The 17,577-nt window shown below is 38.4% G+C and overlaps 1 protein-coding gene and 1 long non-coding RNA gene across 6 annotated transcripts in view; both read right to left on the bottom strand.

Moving 5' to 3' along the window:
• The window catches only part of LOC148084459 (uncharacterized), a 267,620-nt gene that overhangs the window by 37,121 nt on the left and 212,922 nt on the right, over positions 1-17,577 (bottom strand). The gene's annotated exons all lie outside the window — the stretch shown is intronic.
• On the bottom strand, positions 833-16,790 carry LOC148084461 (homeobox-containing protein 1). 5 transcript variants are annotated; one of them, XM_087787516.1, is made up of 11 exons: positions 16,570-16,790; positions 15,859-15,970; positions 12,496-12,925; positions 12,194-12,279; positions 10,529-10,639; positions 9,006-9,218; positions 7,383-7,542; positions 5,907-5,989; positions 5,530-5,625; positions 5,332-5,450; positions 833-2,086 (listed from the first exon to the last, which is right to left on the bottom strand). In XM_087787516.1, the coding sequence occupies exons 2-11, from the start codon at positions 15,938-15,940 to the stop codon at positions 1,940-1,942; spliced, it is 1,527 nt and encodes a 508-aa protein (XP_087643642.1). In that variant the 5' UTR covers positions 15,941-15,970; positions 16,570-16,790; the 3' UTR covers positions 833-1,939. The 5 variants fall into 5 exon arrangements, with proteins under 5 accessions (XP_087643642.1, XP_087643643.1, XP_087643641.1 ...); XM_087787517.1 differs by lacking the exon at positions 16,570-16,790 and having other exon boundaries at positions 5,332-5,447; positions 15,859-16,478; XM_087787515.1 differs by lacking the exon at positions 16,570-16,790 and having other exon boundaries at positions 15,859-16,468.

Below are 17,577 nucleotides of genomic sequence, written 5' to 3' on the forward strand. Positions count from 1 at the left end.
TTGCAGCTTATTTAAGAGGATTTCTCCCACTTAAGTATTTTTTCTAAACCCAACTATGAACAAAAAAAAATTTAACACCAAAAGATTTTCGAGCAGCAGCGGGAATGAAAAACAGATTGACACACTCACACACAACATGATATGAGCAACATTTTAAGCAGCAATATTTCAATGATTATTTAGATTTCAAACATTTATGTCTACTTATTATTTTAATCAGGTTCTGCATAACAGAGATTCTGTGAGTGTCACGTGATCACTAAAATGCTTTACAGTAAAGGGTCAAAGACAGTGTTTTCATGTGTAGTACTGAGAAGGTATGGAAGTAACCAGGTGGAGCAGCAACGTGGCAGTTACATTGTTCCGACACCAGAAAGAAAAATCTTTTCAATCAAAAATGTTTTATATTTGGGCCATTTTACAAGATAAGATTCATTATCATTACATGTTATTGGCCCATGAAAGATAATGTTTAGTTTAAATAACTGATTTGACCCAGAGTTTGAGTTGTTATTTGCATTCAGGCATTAGAGACAAGACTGCTGAAGCTTGATGAAACACGGCTCTTATTTTCAGGGCTCACTAGATGGCGCTCTCGGCTTTATAAGTGATTTCTTTAAACAAATATTCTATCGAAACCTTCCATCATGAAAGTAAGTAAGTAAGTAATTTATATTTGTAGAGCGCTTTTCCAGACCGGGCGATATCTACTGAAAACCCAAGCTAGTGTTTCATGAAGCTTCATCAGCACACCACTATGAAACATTGGTGTTAATGATCAGACCCCTCATTGAGGGCCACTGTCTCAACAAGCAACACACAGAGACGCTGCTCTTGATAACAAGTTTATTAGTGTTATCAGACTAAAAGCAGTCAAGGAGTGTAATTACTGTCGCGCAGATCGGTGGTCCAAAGTTGGACGAACAGAACCGAAGGATCACACTGCCATTTTTTTTTTTTTTTAATGCTACACACCATCTGTGTCGTTAACAGTCACACATTATCCTGCTGTCTCACAACAGTCTGTGACAATTGAGGTAAGCGAGAGTTGGCGAGTGTTACTGAGCTAATCAACACTTCGGGTTGAGCTTATCTAAACATCGGTACGACTTTGGCATAAGGAAGTAACAGAAGAGCAACCGCCTCCACTTCAGAGGTCTTTTTAGCTTTGACGTCCATCTCATGAACACTTGAGGAAGCTGCTCTATAGGGCCTTGGACCCGTGGATACAGGATTTAAAGTCAAGCACAGTTTCAGTAAGCTACTTATTGTTCAAGTTTCCTTACACTTTCTACATACAGATTATGTCGATACAGTCAAGCAACCGTGACAGTGACCGTCACTGGTCTGGGTTTGTTACATGGTATGCCTAAACACAGTCTTTCAGAAGGTGCATTCAAAAACAGTTTTGAGTCTCAGACGGGACTTTTGAAATGAGGTTGAATCACCGACGTGGTACGGGAACATTCACCATCTTGGATCCACCGTTTGTTGGGATTACCTGAGATTCCAGTTGTCCCTCAGGGTTTTGACGGATTATCGTGAACGCCCGGCCGACGTGATCGGCCGATTCTTTGAGGTCCGAGTTATGATGCATGAGAAACTTTTTAAACGAAACATTTTGATATTGAACACCATTGAACACACTCACCTGACCTGCAGGTCCTACTTCTCACCCACAACTTCCATCGATCAAGTTTGATATAAAGCGTTAAATAAAAGACGCTCTAAATGTCTTTAAATACATTTCAGATTAAAGCTATTGAGGCGTATGGATACGATTTTGGAATGCACTATAGAATATACTTATATACTGTATAGTGTATATTGTTACATTAGCAAGATAACGTTCGATAAATACAGCTTATTGTCAGAGGCTGTGAGGCTTCCCTGCTCTTTCTGAGCACTTTTTTTTTTACTTCTCATCCAGAAGTATTTGTCACTGTTCATCCGTCGTCTCCCTTTTGGAATTCTCCTCCCTCTGTTCCAGAGCCGAGGCGTTGGGGCTTGAGGAGGCTACGGCTTCAGAACGGGCCATTTTGGAAGAATCCTGCTGATCCACGATCCTCTGGGCCGAGGATTCTTCCTGGTGGTGAAGAAAAAAGTGTTGACAGGAACATCATGTCTGCAATGTATCAAGGGTTTATTACATAAACCTGTTTAAAACTGAAATAAATGACTTTCACTACATACAGTTACTACACACCCAAGTTAGGGTTGTAAACATTAACAATGTAGCTACATGTGTAACTAACGCTTCAAATGGTCGTGTAACCATTTGCAATATATTCACGATATTTCTATGGCAGGTACAGTATATAATCAAAGGATTCTGTCTCCATCCCAACACCTCCCAATTACAGCAAAAGCCCTTCCAGTGGTTATCAGACAAAAACTATGTATACTTGTGAACCCACGACAAAGTTTTCTAAATTATAGTCAACATAACAGATGAATGAAATAACTTAGTTTATTGGATTTATTTTTCCACTATAAAAGGCACAAATAGATTTCTTTAATCTTCAAAAAGCACCCAATAAGCTTTTTATATGAATTATGGTTTTACTTGCAGACCTTTAACCGATGTTACGTTGTACACGGCACTAAAGTGTTTGTACAGTTACACTGGAATATTACTACGAAGCCACACAATGTTGTTTTGGAAATATTACGAACATTTTAAACTTGTAAAGTACAACAAATACACTTATATATTAATGCAATTGTTGTACACAACAGCAGCTCAACAGACATGTATACACTGGTCATAAAAGGAACACGGTGAAGGAGGTCAAGAAAATGTTTTTTAAACGGTTATGATTTGTTAAATTTACATTTATTTAACAGTTTACATGTGTAGATGTGACATTCCTGTATTACATTACTTGTAATGCAAGTACCTTTTTCTGTTCAGTTTTAGGTTTTTGGTTTCAAGCAGCAAACCCTGGACCTGCACCAAAAGCGGTTGCAGCAACTTTTAATTCCAAAAATAGAACTTAAGCAATTTAATCAGAGGTATCACACCAAAAATGGGTTAAATTAGGACTTACTCCAATTTCTTCCATCTAATTTTAAGCGACCGATTTTGATGAAACATGAACAATACTTAAGCAGCAGGCGAGCAACAGCACATCTCCCCGAGAAGTGAGTCTTCACTCACTTAACAGTAAATTTATATTTCATTATTAATTTTGGTTAGTTTTTGAATGTCTACAGTTGTTGTTGAAGGTAATTGGGAGTACAGGGCAATGCCGGGTCACCTGGCTGATCCAATTCAATATTTTAGCACTGAAGCAGCTTCTCTGATGAGGAGTGAAACTTCTTCCTAGAACTCTACACAGTACAGATGACTGGCTTTTGAAACTATTGGAAAACCATGACCTGGATGAATGAGAAACTTCAAGGATTTATTGCTTTGCCAATCAACGGTATACATGGAGTTCTACACGACATTGGGCTGGTCCATGGTACACATGGAGAGTCATCTGCAGACGACAACCCTGAAGCAGGATCATCCACACTATATCTCCCATCATTTGACAACTCGCTGAGGACTTCTATGGATATCATTTGATATTATTTTCTACATCTGGGTCGCATGCTGGAACCTCTGACCCGTGGCTATGTAGGAGAAATATTGGTCATGAAAGGCCAGAACAAAAGCCACTGATGGCATGGCAGCGTTTGGGCAGCAGAAGGACAGCCGAAGTTAAAGAAAGATTTAGCACGATTGGATATTAGTGATGGTCTGATAAAGCTTAATGAATCAGTCTCATTATTTTTAGAGTCCACTAGATGGTGGTCTCTGCAACATTTTCCCTTGTTTTGAACAACTGTTTTAATGAAACATCACAATTTTTACACTGATGGCGCCACCTTCTGACCTCTAAACAACATGACACTGCTTCATGAAGCTTCATCAGACCATCAATACTGAATATATCTTGTGGAAAAGCATCAACAAAGGCTCTCTACAGCCAGACGCTAACATTTCTGATGGACAGGAGGAAAAACGGACAGCTTGCTGAAAGACTGCGTGCACAGCATTCTGAAAGACCTCTGGGAGAAAATATGAAGATGACAGAAAATATGGAAAATGCTTGCCGCAAACCAGATCAGCAAATGGTACTACCACTCCTTAATCAAGATCTACACTAGTAGAAATAGCCTATCCAGTAACAAAACCACCATGAACATACAGGACTGTGTATGTTGGAATACAGATTCAGTCTCATTAGCTAAAGAACTGCTAACTCATTACTAAAGTTTTTTGGAATCCAGTTGTTGTTATACTATTTTTGATTAATGATTTGCTGGTTTCGACTATTTTATAGGCCGATAAGAGTTGCTGTTCCTTGATTGAATTATAAATTGACATTTCTTTTTAGCTCAAACTATGGCCTAGATAGTTTTCTGTGGCATGTGTGATAACTACGGTTGGGCTGTGTATGGGCAAGAATCTGGTGATACGATACGTACCATGATACATATGTGACGATACGATATATTGCGATACTGTAGGAACTACAATTTATTGTTTCTTTCAAATAAACAACACTTTTTCCTGTATACTATGATGTATTTTTGTGTCATAGTTAAGTGTCATTAAGTTGAGGCAGATTCCAATGATGAAGTCAACATTAACACTAACATGAACGTTTGTATTGTTGACTTTCATGCGTCGACTGAAAGTTTCTCTCGTCTCTACAGAACAGCAAAGTTAACTGCTTCTTTTTTTTTGTCTTTCTTGTTTCTTCGATCTGCTCATATCCTTTGTTGTGATGCTTCTTGAGATACTTAATAAAGTTAGTGTTGTTGAATCTTGTGGGAGGATTTCTCCTCCAAACATACACACAGCAACACTGCAGATAAATCGCCACTGTTAGCTCTGTTGTTAGCAGCAGCTGCTTCACTGGCGTCGGTGCATGACATTAGTGAAAATATAGTTGTTTTTCATATTGATACCATGCTATTAAATACCGACTGCGACCTTCAGAACAAGAACAATAAAAAAATCATTCCAGTTTGTGTATGTTGGTACAATTTGGAGTAAAAATAATTATTAGCTTGTGAAACTGCAATAACAATAAAACAGAAACCTAACAGCTCTGTGCTTCAGAAAGGATTCAGGCAGGCATGCAAAAGGTTCTTTGTTTTTCTTCTTGCTGACTTGTACAAATAAAACATGTGAGCAACTTTAAACCAGACTTGATTATTACTCTTTGTTTGAGTAACATGTCAGACTCCTTACATTCCATGGATCCGCCACAAAATCGTGACCAGTTTTGGTACAAGCCAGGGAATGTACGGTTATTCAGATCTTAATCTCACCTGCTCTGAGAACCGATGATTCATCTGCTCGGCAAAGTCTTGCATTTCTCCGTCTTCTCCGTTGGAGTGGCAGCTGGGGCTAGGCACCTCAATTCCATGGCTTTCTAAGATGGCAGCTTCTGGTCCAGGGCGAGAGGAAGACAGAGTTTTGAACACCCCCCCGGCTCAGGCGACAGCTTGGTTGGTTGAGATGCTCACCAATATTGGCTCGCCTCTTCATCTCCTTACGGCGGTTGGCAAACCAGTTGTAGACCTTTAACGCCGTGACACGCTCAAACTCTGACAATTTACAACCTAAAGTCATACAACATGTGTTACACAATTATCTTCTAAGAATTAAAACACATTCTAATCTTCATCAATTATTTCATGTAATTGCACAGGACGACACAAGATGTGTCATGGATCTGTTTTTGTGGCTTTTTTTTTGTTTCTTTTTCTGTTTTGTTTTTTCAGAGGTTGTGACGCACCGGCTGCAGGCCATCACAATCAACTTCAACACATGAATTGTCATGCCAAAATATTTGGGGATTCCTACAAACAAATTAGCGTACAATAGTGTATTAAAGATGAACCTGGTTTCTGGATAACAGAGTTGCAGGCGTTGGCGATTTCCTCCCGTCGTGCCTCATCAGGATACTGGTTTTCCATGAAGAAACTGGAAGAGAGTAAACTTCTTACACAGGATTTCTGATGGTTGTATTGGTGAATATAGAATCTCTGACAACAGTTCCTCATACAAGCATGCTTTTTTTGTGACATGGAAAGACAAGGTGATGCAACTGTAAACATAATTGAACATATGGTTGTGAGATGATATTGATGTTCATAGTTTATTTACCAATTAGTACAAAGAACATCTTCTCAAGCTGTAAAGATTGTGAACATTTCATAAACCTCCTCCGGTGTTACTGGGGACCAATGAAAGATTAGCATCTCCATTACATCTTGGGTCCGCCCCTGGTCTCCTCCCAGTTAAAGATGCCCATGTGACCTTTTCAGGGAGGCATTAAGAAGTCACCTTAACTTCATAAGAAGCGGAAGCTATTCAGAGTCTCTCCTAGATGACTGAGCTCCTTGAAATGTCATTTGAGGAAGCTTCTTTTAACTGAGAGCGCCACCTACTAAGAATAGAAAGATTATTCTATCAATGGAGTGATCATTCCATCCCTTACCCTTTTTATGGTAGTTTTTTCATGAATCGTGTCATCAATGAGGAAACATAGTGTTTTGGTCTTCAAAAATATGAATGTTCATTTTAAGAAAACAAACCATTAATTGAGTTCTTTAGGACCATCTATGAAAAAAATATATATTTTTATTACCATTTTATATTCCATTATTACAGAATGCAATTGAGAGATTGTGACACACACATGATTTTCACTGACAATTCTGCCACCTTATGGGGATGAGGAGCAAAGAAAATACATTTGGACTCCAGTGTAAAAAGGGATCGATGAGACAAGCTGACCTCGCCGTTTAGTTCTAATCCAGAACTTTACTGACCTTATAATCGTTTGACGATTATAAATGGAAAAAAGCCCAAAGATCGATAGCCTCCTCCCTCGCTCTACTCACCCTCTGCAGTGACCTATCTTGTCCACTCCGTCACAAACACACATAAAAGCCATCACGCATACACACATCCTTAACCTCTACAATATCGTCCTTGCGTCGAAACTCTGTAATCAGCACTGCAGTGGCACAGAATCATCTGTAGCAACTTGCCATGGCCTCTACTCCCTTTACAGAATGCCACAGACGAATCATCAATTCAAAACAAGTTGAAAAGAAGGATGAAAGCTTGTGTGAAGATGCTAGCGATGGTCAAAGGTAAACTTCAACTCTTCCATTCTGCCATAACAAATCAATATGTTAAGGAAAAATTCATTATCCCCAGTGAGATGAAACATAAACACACCAAGGAAAGCTCTTTTTTTCTCTTCTTTTTATACAATATTGTTGGTGGTGGGCTGCTTCATAAAAGAAGCTTCATTGGCCCATCACTATAACCGTTGGCCCAATCGTCAACACACATAGTGACTCACCTCTCCATGATGGATTGACACTCCTTTCTCCATGTGAACCTGCTTCCTCGACGCAGCCTCAGAGGTCCAGCGACCACTCCTGCCCGGTCACCACTGGCCATGATTCCTGCCCGCCAGTCCGGCTCCTCCTTAACCATGGATCGCATAGACAAGGTCGCCCCTTAAATAGAGAAGAAAGAAAGCACACAACCACACATCATGAAGTCAGGGATCCTCCGTAGTTAAAAGCAATGTTTTACAGTCATCTCTTCCGATAGAGTTTAAGTATTTAAAAACCAAATATAAAATAAACATTTTCCTTTCAGTCGGCCTCAGGCAGTTGATGATGGTATGAATATTGGAAATGTGTTCGATTTAACAGGTGGAGACCAGTTTTTTGAGAGAAAAACTATTAACATTGGAGATACTCTCATTAAATAAATAAAGTTTGTCAGTGTCAAATAAGTCCTGTTTGAGATTAAATATATTTTAAAACAATACACAATTAATGTTTAGTTTACCTTGATGGTTTACCCCTTTTATTTTCACTATATTAGCCTCCTCATTGTTGTTTATAATTATATATTTGTTGTACTCTTACTAACATTGAGCATGGATTGATTTGATAGGTGAACTTTTTAGATCTTAAATTTAGCTTAAAAAAAAAAAGAAGTAGAGTAACAGATTAAATCCATTTCATAATTGTTAAGATAAGTCAATAATATGACCATAAATGTATCTTTTTCATTTCAAAAATAAAGAAAAACTGAGCATGATCAAGAGAGCTTCCAAATTATCCCTTAAATCAGCAACATAAACTCTTGAAAATGGATTAAAAAGTAATAATTCAATGGTAAAACCAGGAACGGATCAGATGATGCTGTACTGATAAAATAAATGGGACAGTCTTGCTTTTAGGATGAAGGATGAAGGCTGGATGCAACATCAGTAAAAAAAATAAGTCAGGACTAAATATAGATTTAAAGCTAAACCTCTGAAATAGTGGAAGCAGAAGATGCTATAACACAGGCCATCAAACAGTTAACTGTTCAACAAACTAGAAGTAATGTACTCAATTGTAACAGTCTTGGGAAAATGCAGCTACGGTTGGTTGCTCTTGAATGACACTTCTATTACCAAAAGCACTACAGGGGAGACATTGAAAATATTTTGGGTTTGCAAGGACTGTGTTTCTCATTATAAAGCCTCAACAACACCATTTTCTCAGACCATCGGAGCTCTCTGAGGTCAGACACCCTTGACCACTATCACAGGTTCTGAAAAACCACTGCTCACTTCTCGAGAAGTACGCCAGGGAGACTCTGAATAATCTGACACATGTGGAGAAGTCTTAAAAAATGCAAATGCAGACCAAATGCCCGTCAGTGAATCTTTCTAAGTGCTGTTTTTATGGCGCCATCCTATTCTCTCGCAGAAGCAGTAAAATGAGCTCACACTGAAGAACATCATTTATAGTGTTCCCAATAAAATGTGAGTAAAAAGGGGCATTTTTTTTGTCGCAGCATCATGAATATTTAGAGGATAAATTGTGCGATAGTGACTCGTATGGATAGCATTACGTTTCCCCCTTCGTGAAAAACACGACGCCGTGGCCACCCTAGCTGCAGTTGCGGGGGCGATTACCTGGCTGCACGTGGGCAGCTGCGGCGGCAGCAGCGTACCAGGGCAGCAAGTGCATCAGCAGCTCTCTCTGCCTGCTCCACAATGGGTTGGGGTGGAGAGTGGTGTTGGGGTTTGGGAGGATGTTGGCAAGGCTGCCAGTTGCTAGCAGCCCTTCTTTGTCCCAGCCCCTGGCCCTGGAACCCATGGTGTTCTGGCTTTCACTCCACCTCAGCCCTTTAGTCGGGACAAAACCATCGGTCAGCCAGGCCACTCTGGAACAATGTTATCTAAGAATTTTGAAGCCGGGTTTTCTATTTAAAGATGCTTTAACACACGCTTCCTATTTGAGGAAGTCGGTTGTTTAATAAATCAGAAAAAAATAAAACTGTGGTCACTCACTGCACAGAAATGTTAGTGTTAGTATTTCAGTCCAAAGCCTGCCTGTGAGCATTTTAGGAATGAAAACCAGCACCAGAGGAAATCCAGAGTCAGGGCTTAGGACCAGAGAAGAAGTCAAGCATCGTAAACATTCACAGGTAGAGAAATAAGGGGAGACGGCGCTGGAGATTTTTTTTAGCATCTTAAAAGAATAGAAGTACATCATCTCTGACCCAAAATCAACGAACCACGTAGACGTGTTTCCATGACATGTGACACTGATGCATGTACTTTCACTGCACTCCTATTAAGCCAGTAATAAACCCTACAGTTTCTTTCTGAGGAATTATAGATCTCAACACAGCCTTCATCATCTCCACTTCAGGATGAGAAAGCCACACAACGCTCTTCTTTTCTGACAGTGCTGGAACAACACAGGGTTTAATTCAAAGAAAGAAAGGCTTTGTTTTTTGTTTACAAGGATCGGACTCAGCAGGAAATCATGCTAACTAGGGTTTGATATTGTCAGAGACTCCAAAACAACTGCAATACACAGCTCATTTGATTTTCTTCTGAGGGGAGAATTTATGCCTTAGGGTTCCCTACAAATTATTAACATGTACTGACGATGTTTTGCAATTCCACCAACGTCCCAATGCATTAAAGTGTAAGTAAAATGAATGCACACCAGAAAATTACATTTTGGTTTTTGCTGACCACTTCTTTTTCAATTTTATTCTGAGCGACCTTTGAGAGATTTCAGTCCATTACACCAATACGTACTTTATCTCTTCCAGTTTTATAATAAAAACAAAAGAAAAATGTATTTTTTGTGAAATGTTTTCATTTATTTTCTTTCTGTTAAAATTAACTTTGTTGAAAATCTAAGTAGCCTCTATTAAACAACAACACAACAAAAGTTAAACACAAAGGGAAGATGGCATTTTTTACATTTTACTAACCAAGACTGTGTATGTACTGTACGTCATATTTGGCAACTCAAGTAAGAGTAGATTTAATTTTCTGTCCGTCTGAATTAAGGATTACAAAAAAAAAGTGTTAGTGCACATGCAGGGTGATGCAGTCCAGCAAATGGAAGCATGGGAAGCTTTGCAAGCGTTAATCCGCAGCCTCTAGACAAACTTTAGCGTTTTGAAAACACTCACCTGGATTGTTCCTCTCCAACAGGTACCAGCGGTAGAAGGCTCTACGTTTGGAATCGCTCATTTCCAGCCCCTGCTGCAGCAGCCACTGTGAGATATAACTCTGGCTGATGCCTGTCAAGAAAGGGTTAAACACATTATTTCAGCTTAACCAGTAGTTTACACCACAATGACTTTTGGCAAATTACAGAATATTCCAGCATTCTACCAATCCTGCATTACTGTATTTGTACAAGATTGTCTCAAAGATGTTGGACAAAGAAAATGAAGCATGTCGTCTTCTACACAAACAAAAAAGGGTTGAACACAAACAAAGAAACGATATTGCAATCTAAGCTGTGACTGCAGTCTTGCACAGAGCAGACATGGAGCTCATCTTCGGAGCATTACACTTTACACCAGCACAACAAAGCTTCAACACACATTACATTTTTTTTTTAACAAATCTTCTCTGTGTTTGGACTTTTTATTCTGTGAAGATTTGCAAAGATCAAGGGTAAGAAACAGAGAAACCTTTAAGCTTCACCATGTAATTTTCTTTAATTTAACAGTTAAAATCAATTTAAAATATTAACGAAATATAATTATCATGTCTGGTATTTTGATTATAGTTTTATATAATATAATGTAAAATTGGTTGTTTTTTTTCAATTTTTCCATGATCCAACACCTTATGCCAAAACACAACGTCATGTTATGATGTGAAAATAACAATGTACTTTCAAGGACATATTAATTTTATTTTGCATTGAAAGGTAAGCATAATATAGTTTCATAGTGAGGGGCCTTTTTTAAATACAATTCCAAATCATTTTTGGGTAAAATGGTTATTCTTCTTTGTAGTAAAAATAGGTCCAATAATATCTCCTTTTAAATTATTAATATGTAAAACAGGATCTTATGTTTAAGATATGGACCCATAGCTTCTACATCTTTATAGGATCGATTCCACATCCATCACCATTTTGTTTGTATCTCAGAAAACCTAATTTCTTTAAAAGGCTTTGTGGGATTTTAATTGAATGTGTCCTTGATGAGATTGATTCAAAATATCTGCTCATTCGTCTTTCCCAAATACATCCGACTTTTTTAATACATTCATTTCTACTTTTCTTGTAATGGCAGTGTTAATCATGAAGGTAATTCACAACTATTAGTTATAGTTTTAATTTAACTTCATAAAAAAACGTTTGTGATATTTGAAACACATATTATTTTTACAATACATTTTTTTTATATTGATTACCTGTGAGTTTAAATACTGGCAATGGACACCGTTCAGCCGATCAGCGTTGCATGGTTTAAATGTTAATACAAATGTTTTGTGTGTGGTACAAGGTGGACTCTCAACTTTGGGTTGAAGTTTCAATCCAAAACTTTGAACAAGACTTTTCCATTTGCAGTTTGTGACATCATCACGTAGGAAGTGCCCAGACCAAAATAGTACATACGCCTACACAATGGAGTTCAACAGTTGTTCAACATGCACCCAAGAACATTTGGAACGATCAGACGCTCATGCCTTTCACAAAAACATTTACAAACTTAAACAAATAATTAAATAATGAAAATGCCTTTAAATAAATCAACATTAGTATTTGGCATTAGGGGACATAAAGGTGTAGCCATTAGCTCAGTGATCGTTCACAAAAAAACACAGTAAAGTACCTGTAACTTGTCCCACGATGGCCTGGGAGATTCTGCGATTATTGAGGAAGGTTTTGATCTCTTCTTTTACCAAGTTACTGTCCCTCCTACAAGAAGAAACACAGAGCAATAAATGAAACAGCATCACTGAGACGATAAGAACCGTCCCCCTCGCAGCTGACCTGAATTAACCCGACTACAATTCTGGAGAATCATTGGTCCTCTCTGGAGAATCCAGCTGTCATTAGACTAGATTATAACGTCTTTCTCTCTCTCGCTGCGTTATTCATCTCCTGGAAGCACTTCTTCATCAATCGGCTCACCTCATGTACTCCTCCACCTTCTCCTCCAGGTCCCACTCCTCTTCACCGATCATGTCGTAGCTGAAGGACCTCTGCACCACGACGCTGGGGGGGTACAGAGGCGGCGGGGAAGCTTCGTAGCTGTTGCTGGGGGACAGCGCCGTGGCGTCCAGGCCACAGGTCTGGGTGGTCGCCGACGCCAGGGAGAGGGATGAGGCGGAGGAGGACGACGACGAAGATGGCGCTTGGGCGGCTGTGGCGGGGGCGTTGTTGGACGGAGTGGAGTTGGAGTCACAGTGCAGCGAGCGGTGGTCGGGGTCCAGTCTTTCCAGTGATTCCAAGGCGTGGAGGATCTGAGGTTTGGTCATGCCCGACAGACGCAAGCGCTGGAGGAGGTCGATCTGTTCGATGGTGTAGCGCGGCTCCGTTTCACTGCACTCCATGGTTGCATCTGAGGAATTAACATTTGCCTCAATACAGTTTTGTATCTCTTTGAAGGAAACATCCAATTATTTGGCCAATATGTGGAATTATGCAAGTCTTCCTCACTTTGTGTGATAAATAAGAGTTTTAACTTCCATTATAATTGGATGCAATTGCATCTTCATGAAGATAACTGTCCGTCTTGACCTAGTAGTCTGTATGGGTGTTAGAAAATTTAGATAAAGCGAAATATCACAATTTTTTTTTTTTCATTTTTCCATGATTCCATATTCGACATTAATATACAATTATTTTTTTTAATTAATTCAAATCATATTTTATTATTTACCATACCATTTTGGGTTTACAAGTGTGTTTAAAATCCAATTAATTTTATTATTTATATATATATATATATATTTTTTTTTAATATTCACGATGTTTGCTTAATTTTTGTGTTGCAGTGAAAGTTTCGGCCTCTAGGTGGCAGCAGTCGTTATGTCCTCCACAGCCAAATGAACAAGGAAATCCTGCAAGATCCCTGCGATGACTGAGGACAAGAGGATACAGTCAGCTCCAGCAGCTTGTAAAGCTGATGTTTGGACGTATTTTAGTGTCAAAACAAATGAAAGCAGTTACGACTTCATCTAGAGTCATGTGTTCTGTAAATTCTACAACACCAGAGTCAAGTACTTGACAATACTATGAATATATCCTTGTTACTACAGTATAACAACATATCGTATTGTTGCCATATATCGTGATTCTTTAGTATGTCATATATAAGTTTTTAAATACCGTTGGAAATTAGCATATTTTAGTTTTCATTTGTTCATCCTCAGTTGTGCCCCCCAAAAACGAGAGGTCAGTTAGTCTACCACTTTAAGCAGGAGATTTTGGCGTCTAGACATCGTAACACTATGCCCATTAAATATGTCCTTAGGTTTTGGTAAGAAGTCTGTCGATCGATAATGTTCTGTTTCTAGCAATATCACCCCATCAGTGCAGCAGCTTCACAAATCATGACATGAAAAGGCCACATGAAAGCAGGATTCAATTCTACCAGCGTCCAGTGTGTCTGTGAGCCAATGTACTGTAGAAGCTCAGGAGGACACCAGACACTGTTGGGAGTGAGAGTGACTGACACCCGAGGCAGAAACTGGATTTTAGCAGCCATTGAATGGACTATTCCTGGATCATGCACGAGTTATTCTCACTAAACTGCTCTTGGATAAAATAAAATAAACTACTGTATTCAAATTATATTTAACAGAGCTGTAATAAAGGACACAGGCCTCCCTGAAACAAAAGGAGGTGTGATGATCAATTACAGTACGATGTGTAGACATCTCAAAAATGTTAACAATTTGTCTTTGTGAATAAACGAGAACCAACAGAAACAATTTGCAGATAATTCTATACATATGTGATAACAGCCAACACAACCATCAACAGAGAAGTGTGTGTCACGAAAAAAGTAATACGTGTAAAGAGTAAACATTGGCACAAACTCTATTTTTATTAGGAGAAGTTAACAAAACCACTACTACACTCTAAAGGCATTCAGTGTAATATAAGAAGCTTAATATTCATGACTGGATACCTAAATACAGAAATCAAATCATCACCTATATTTATCTTCAGTCAGATCTATTAATAGGCCAGAAAAACAACTGCACACATAAATATACATGAAAGGAGTTATTAATAGATTAAGAACCAAGAAATACCAAAACAGGGAGGACAAATTAGAATCAGTTACTAACAGCACACTAACTACAAACTGAGAAGCACACCGATGACCAAGTATATGCAATAACTGTGGTCAATTAAAATCAATTCTCTCTCTACCCTCCTCTCTGAGCGAGAGTCCTTGAGCCATTAGAAAATGTTGGCACCTTCTCCTAAACTTGGCACACAGTACGATGGATAACCTTGCTCAGATTGCCCAAAGTCATTTTTAAAAAAAAAGCTGAAATAGGCGAATATTTAAGCTAAAAATAGGAGTTTATACACAAATTAAATACTATAACTATAGAAAAAATGACTTTCTACATCTGCCCTTAGGTGACTTGGATTCTTCTACCTATTCTTTAGCTTTTAAAAAAACAGAAGCGGTGAAAATAGTAAATAAGAAAGGAATCTTTAAGCAACAAAGGAGGGGATATATTATCTTACTTATCAGGCATTCTGCTTCTAGGTTGAAGAACACAAAAATTAAAAAAAAGCAGGGATCTAGGAAGCTATACGAAAAGTAGATATTTAACAAGTCAACCTTATTTTTCTTCATAGGAGTAAAAAATGAAGTTGCAAAAGTAAATAATTTGTATATTTTTAAGATCGTTTTTATTTTATTTTGTATTATCTCTTGTACTATTTCTTTCTCCTTGCACTTTATTTTCTTCCAACTGCGCTGTTGTGAAAGTGTGTTTCCCCTCTGGGGATGAATAAAGCCTTTCTATTTCTATTTCTATTTCTAAACCGAAAAGGTAAGACTGAACTGTGATAAGCTTCTGTTAAGATCATTTTTACTGCTTGAGGTCAAAAGTTATTTTTGTTCACACTTCCTAAAAATCTAAGGTTTACAGCAGCAAAAAGACACACACAAAAATGTAATACAATATAATAAAGATGTACTTTTTGAAAAAAACAACCTTTTTTTCTAGAGTAAAACAATCTTATTTACAAGTTATAAATAATAATTACACTTAGTTCCGTTAAGTCAAAATATCTAGTGAGATTCCTGTTGTGAAGTCGAATCATAGTTAGTATTTTTATATATATTTAACATACTTTATATGTTTTTACTTACTTTTTTTATTTTATAATAAAATGTAGCAACATTGTTTGAAAACAAAGAGTCAAGAACGTTTGATCAACTCATCGCTAAGGTCGTCGGTTGAAGTGAAAACATGACTCCAGTGAGTGACATTGAGCATTGAGTGACAGCCGGACCCTCACCTGATGGAGGCAGCGACAGGGACAGACGCCCCGGGAGTGGCTCAGAACGCGGGGTCGCGACGGGGACGCTCCACTGTCGCATGGCTGTGCGGAGCTCCGGTGGGCTGCACGGCTACACAGACGAGAGACATTCCGCTGCTCTTAGCATGGCGGGGCGAGAATAAATCACTTCTGTCTACACGGGCTAGCGGCGGCGGCTAACCAAGCTAGGCTAACGCTGATGACAACTATAGTCTGGTTCTGCTTAAGCGTGAAGTTAGCAGCGGGTGGTTAATCGCAAACCGGAATGGCATTGTCTTCGCAGTAAAAGCATATATCAAAAACGATACTTTGATGGCGTTATAGTGGTGTTAAGTAAAGTGTTGGATAGCGTGGGCGGTTAAGACTTTAAAATATATCACGAGGGTTGCAATTAGTAATATGATGTATATTGTTTATAGTTAAAACACAGCCTTTATTTTGGCGTCCACCGGAAACGACTGACGACCCAGTTGGACTTTACAGTTTAGTCTGGTCTGCCAACTTAACTTTAACTTGCAGGATTCTAGTTCCATCATGTCAGCCGTCCATCCAAACACGCACGAACATAAATACACTAAATATTAAAACGCTACACCTCAAAAGTCCAGACTCGTACATTAGCAAGCTAGTTAGCCGCGTTAGCCAAAAAAAAGCTAGTCGCCGCGATCGTCCCGCGGCGGAGCTCCTTACCTCCCGCAGCTGGAGCTGCAGCCGCCTGGAGAGAGAGGGACGCGGGGAGGAGAAGTCTTTTGTCTCCCGGTGTGGAAGGAGATCCTGGCCGGAGCGTCAGCGGCGAGACCAGCAGAGTCGTCGGTGCAGGGTCATTATGTCTGGGAGCTATGCAGCAGGGAATAGTGCATGCAAATGTAAAGAGTCGCTTTTATTTATGACCCCCTTCACCCGAAACAACGTCAGGCTCACATGGATCATATTTTTTTGCGTTTCCGGCCGATATCTGAGCACACGATGTACTTTAAATGATCGTCCGCACGATTTCGATCAAACATTGTTTTCCCGATGTTATTGTTTTTTGTTATATTTAAACTTTCATATTTTTAAACTTTTATACGTTTTTTAGGGGTTTTCTGGATTCATTTGAGTTGCATGTAAACACAATAAATACATCATTTCCCTCGCTTGAAATGGTTCACAGTGACTTTTAACGTTTTTTTTCAAATAAGAGCCTAAATGATAACATTTATGTGTGATGATGAAACCTTTGCAATTAAAAATTCATTCTCAATTTCAATCGATATTTGGTTTTCATCGTTTTCCTGTTTTTATTTAATAATTAAAAACATATTAGAAGATTAATACATATACTTAATATGTATTTCCTTTTTTATTATTGCTTTATTATTTAATGTTGCTTTGAAATACGTTTTATTTGAAACTATGAAAACCCAATATTGATTGAAAACATTAAAAAAAAAGGAATCTTAAGAGTTTCATTGCTCTTTTATTGCCAACATGTATGGACAGTGGCAGTGCTGTGATATGATGTAAACACATCACAGTGATTTTTAATGATGATGACGGTACAGAATAGAAAGGATGAAATAAATATATAAATGATAAAATAAATATGTATTTTATATGCCGCTTTAATGTCATTGATATTCTATTTATTTATTTTATATATAAAATATTATATAAATAAATATATATATATTAAAAAAAAACACCTTTAGTGCGCTG

This window comes from Callionymus lyra, chromosome 3 (genome assembly GCF_982586985.1).
Source record: "Callionymus lyra chromosome 3, fCalLyr1.hap1.1, whole genome shotgun sequence".
Taxonomy (NCBI): Eukaryota; Metazoa; Chordata; class Actinopteri; order Syngnathiformes; family Callionymidae; genus Callionymus; species Callionymus lyra.

Excerpts from the sequence above, each read along its gene's own strand:
- LOC148084461 (XM_087787516.1), bottom strand. The coding sequence starts at position 15,940 with ATGCGACAGTGGAGCGTCCCCGTCGCGACCCCGCGTTCTGAGCCACTC. Across the intron at positions 5,451-5,529 it reads GAAGAGGCGAGCCAATATTG|AAGCTGCCATCTTAGAAAGC; the intron begins GTGAGCATCTCA and ends GCCCTGGACCAG. Across the intron at positions 2,087-5,331 it reads ATCATCGGTTCTCAGAGCAG|GAAGAATCCTCGGCCCAGAG; the intron begins GTGAGATTAAGA and ends CTTCACCACCAG.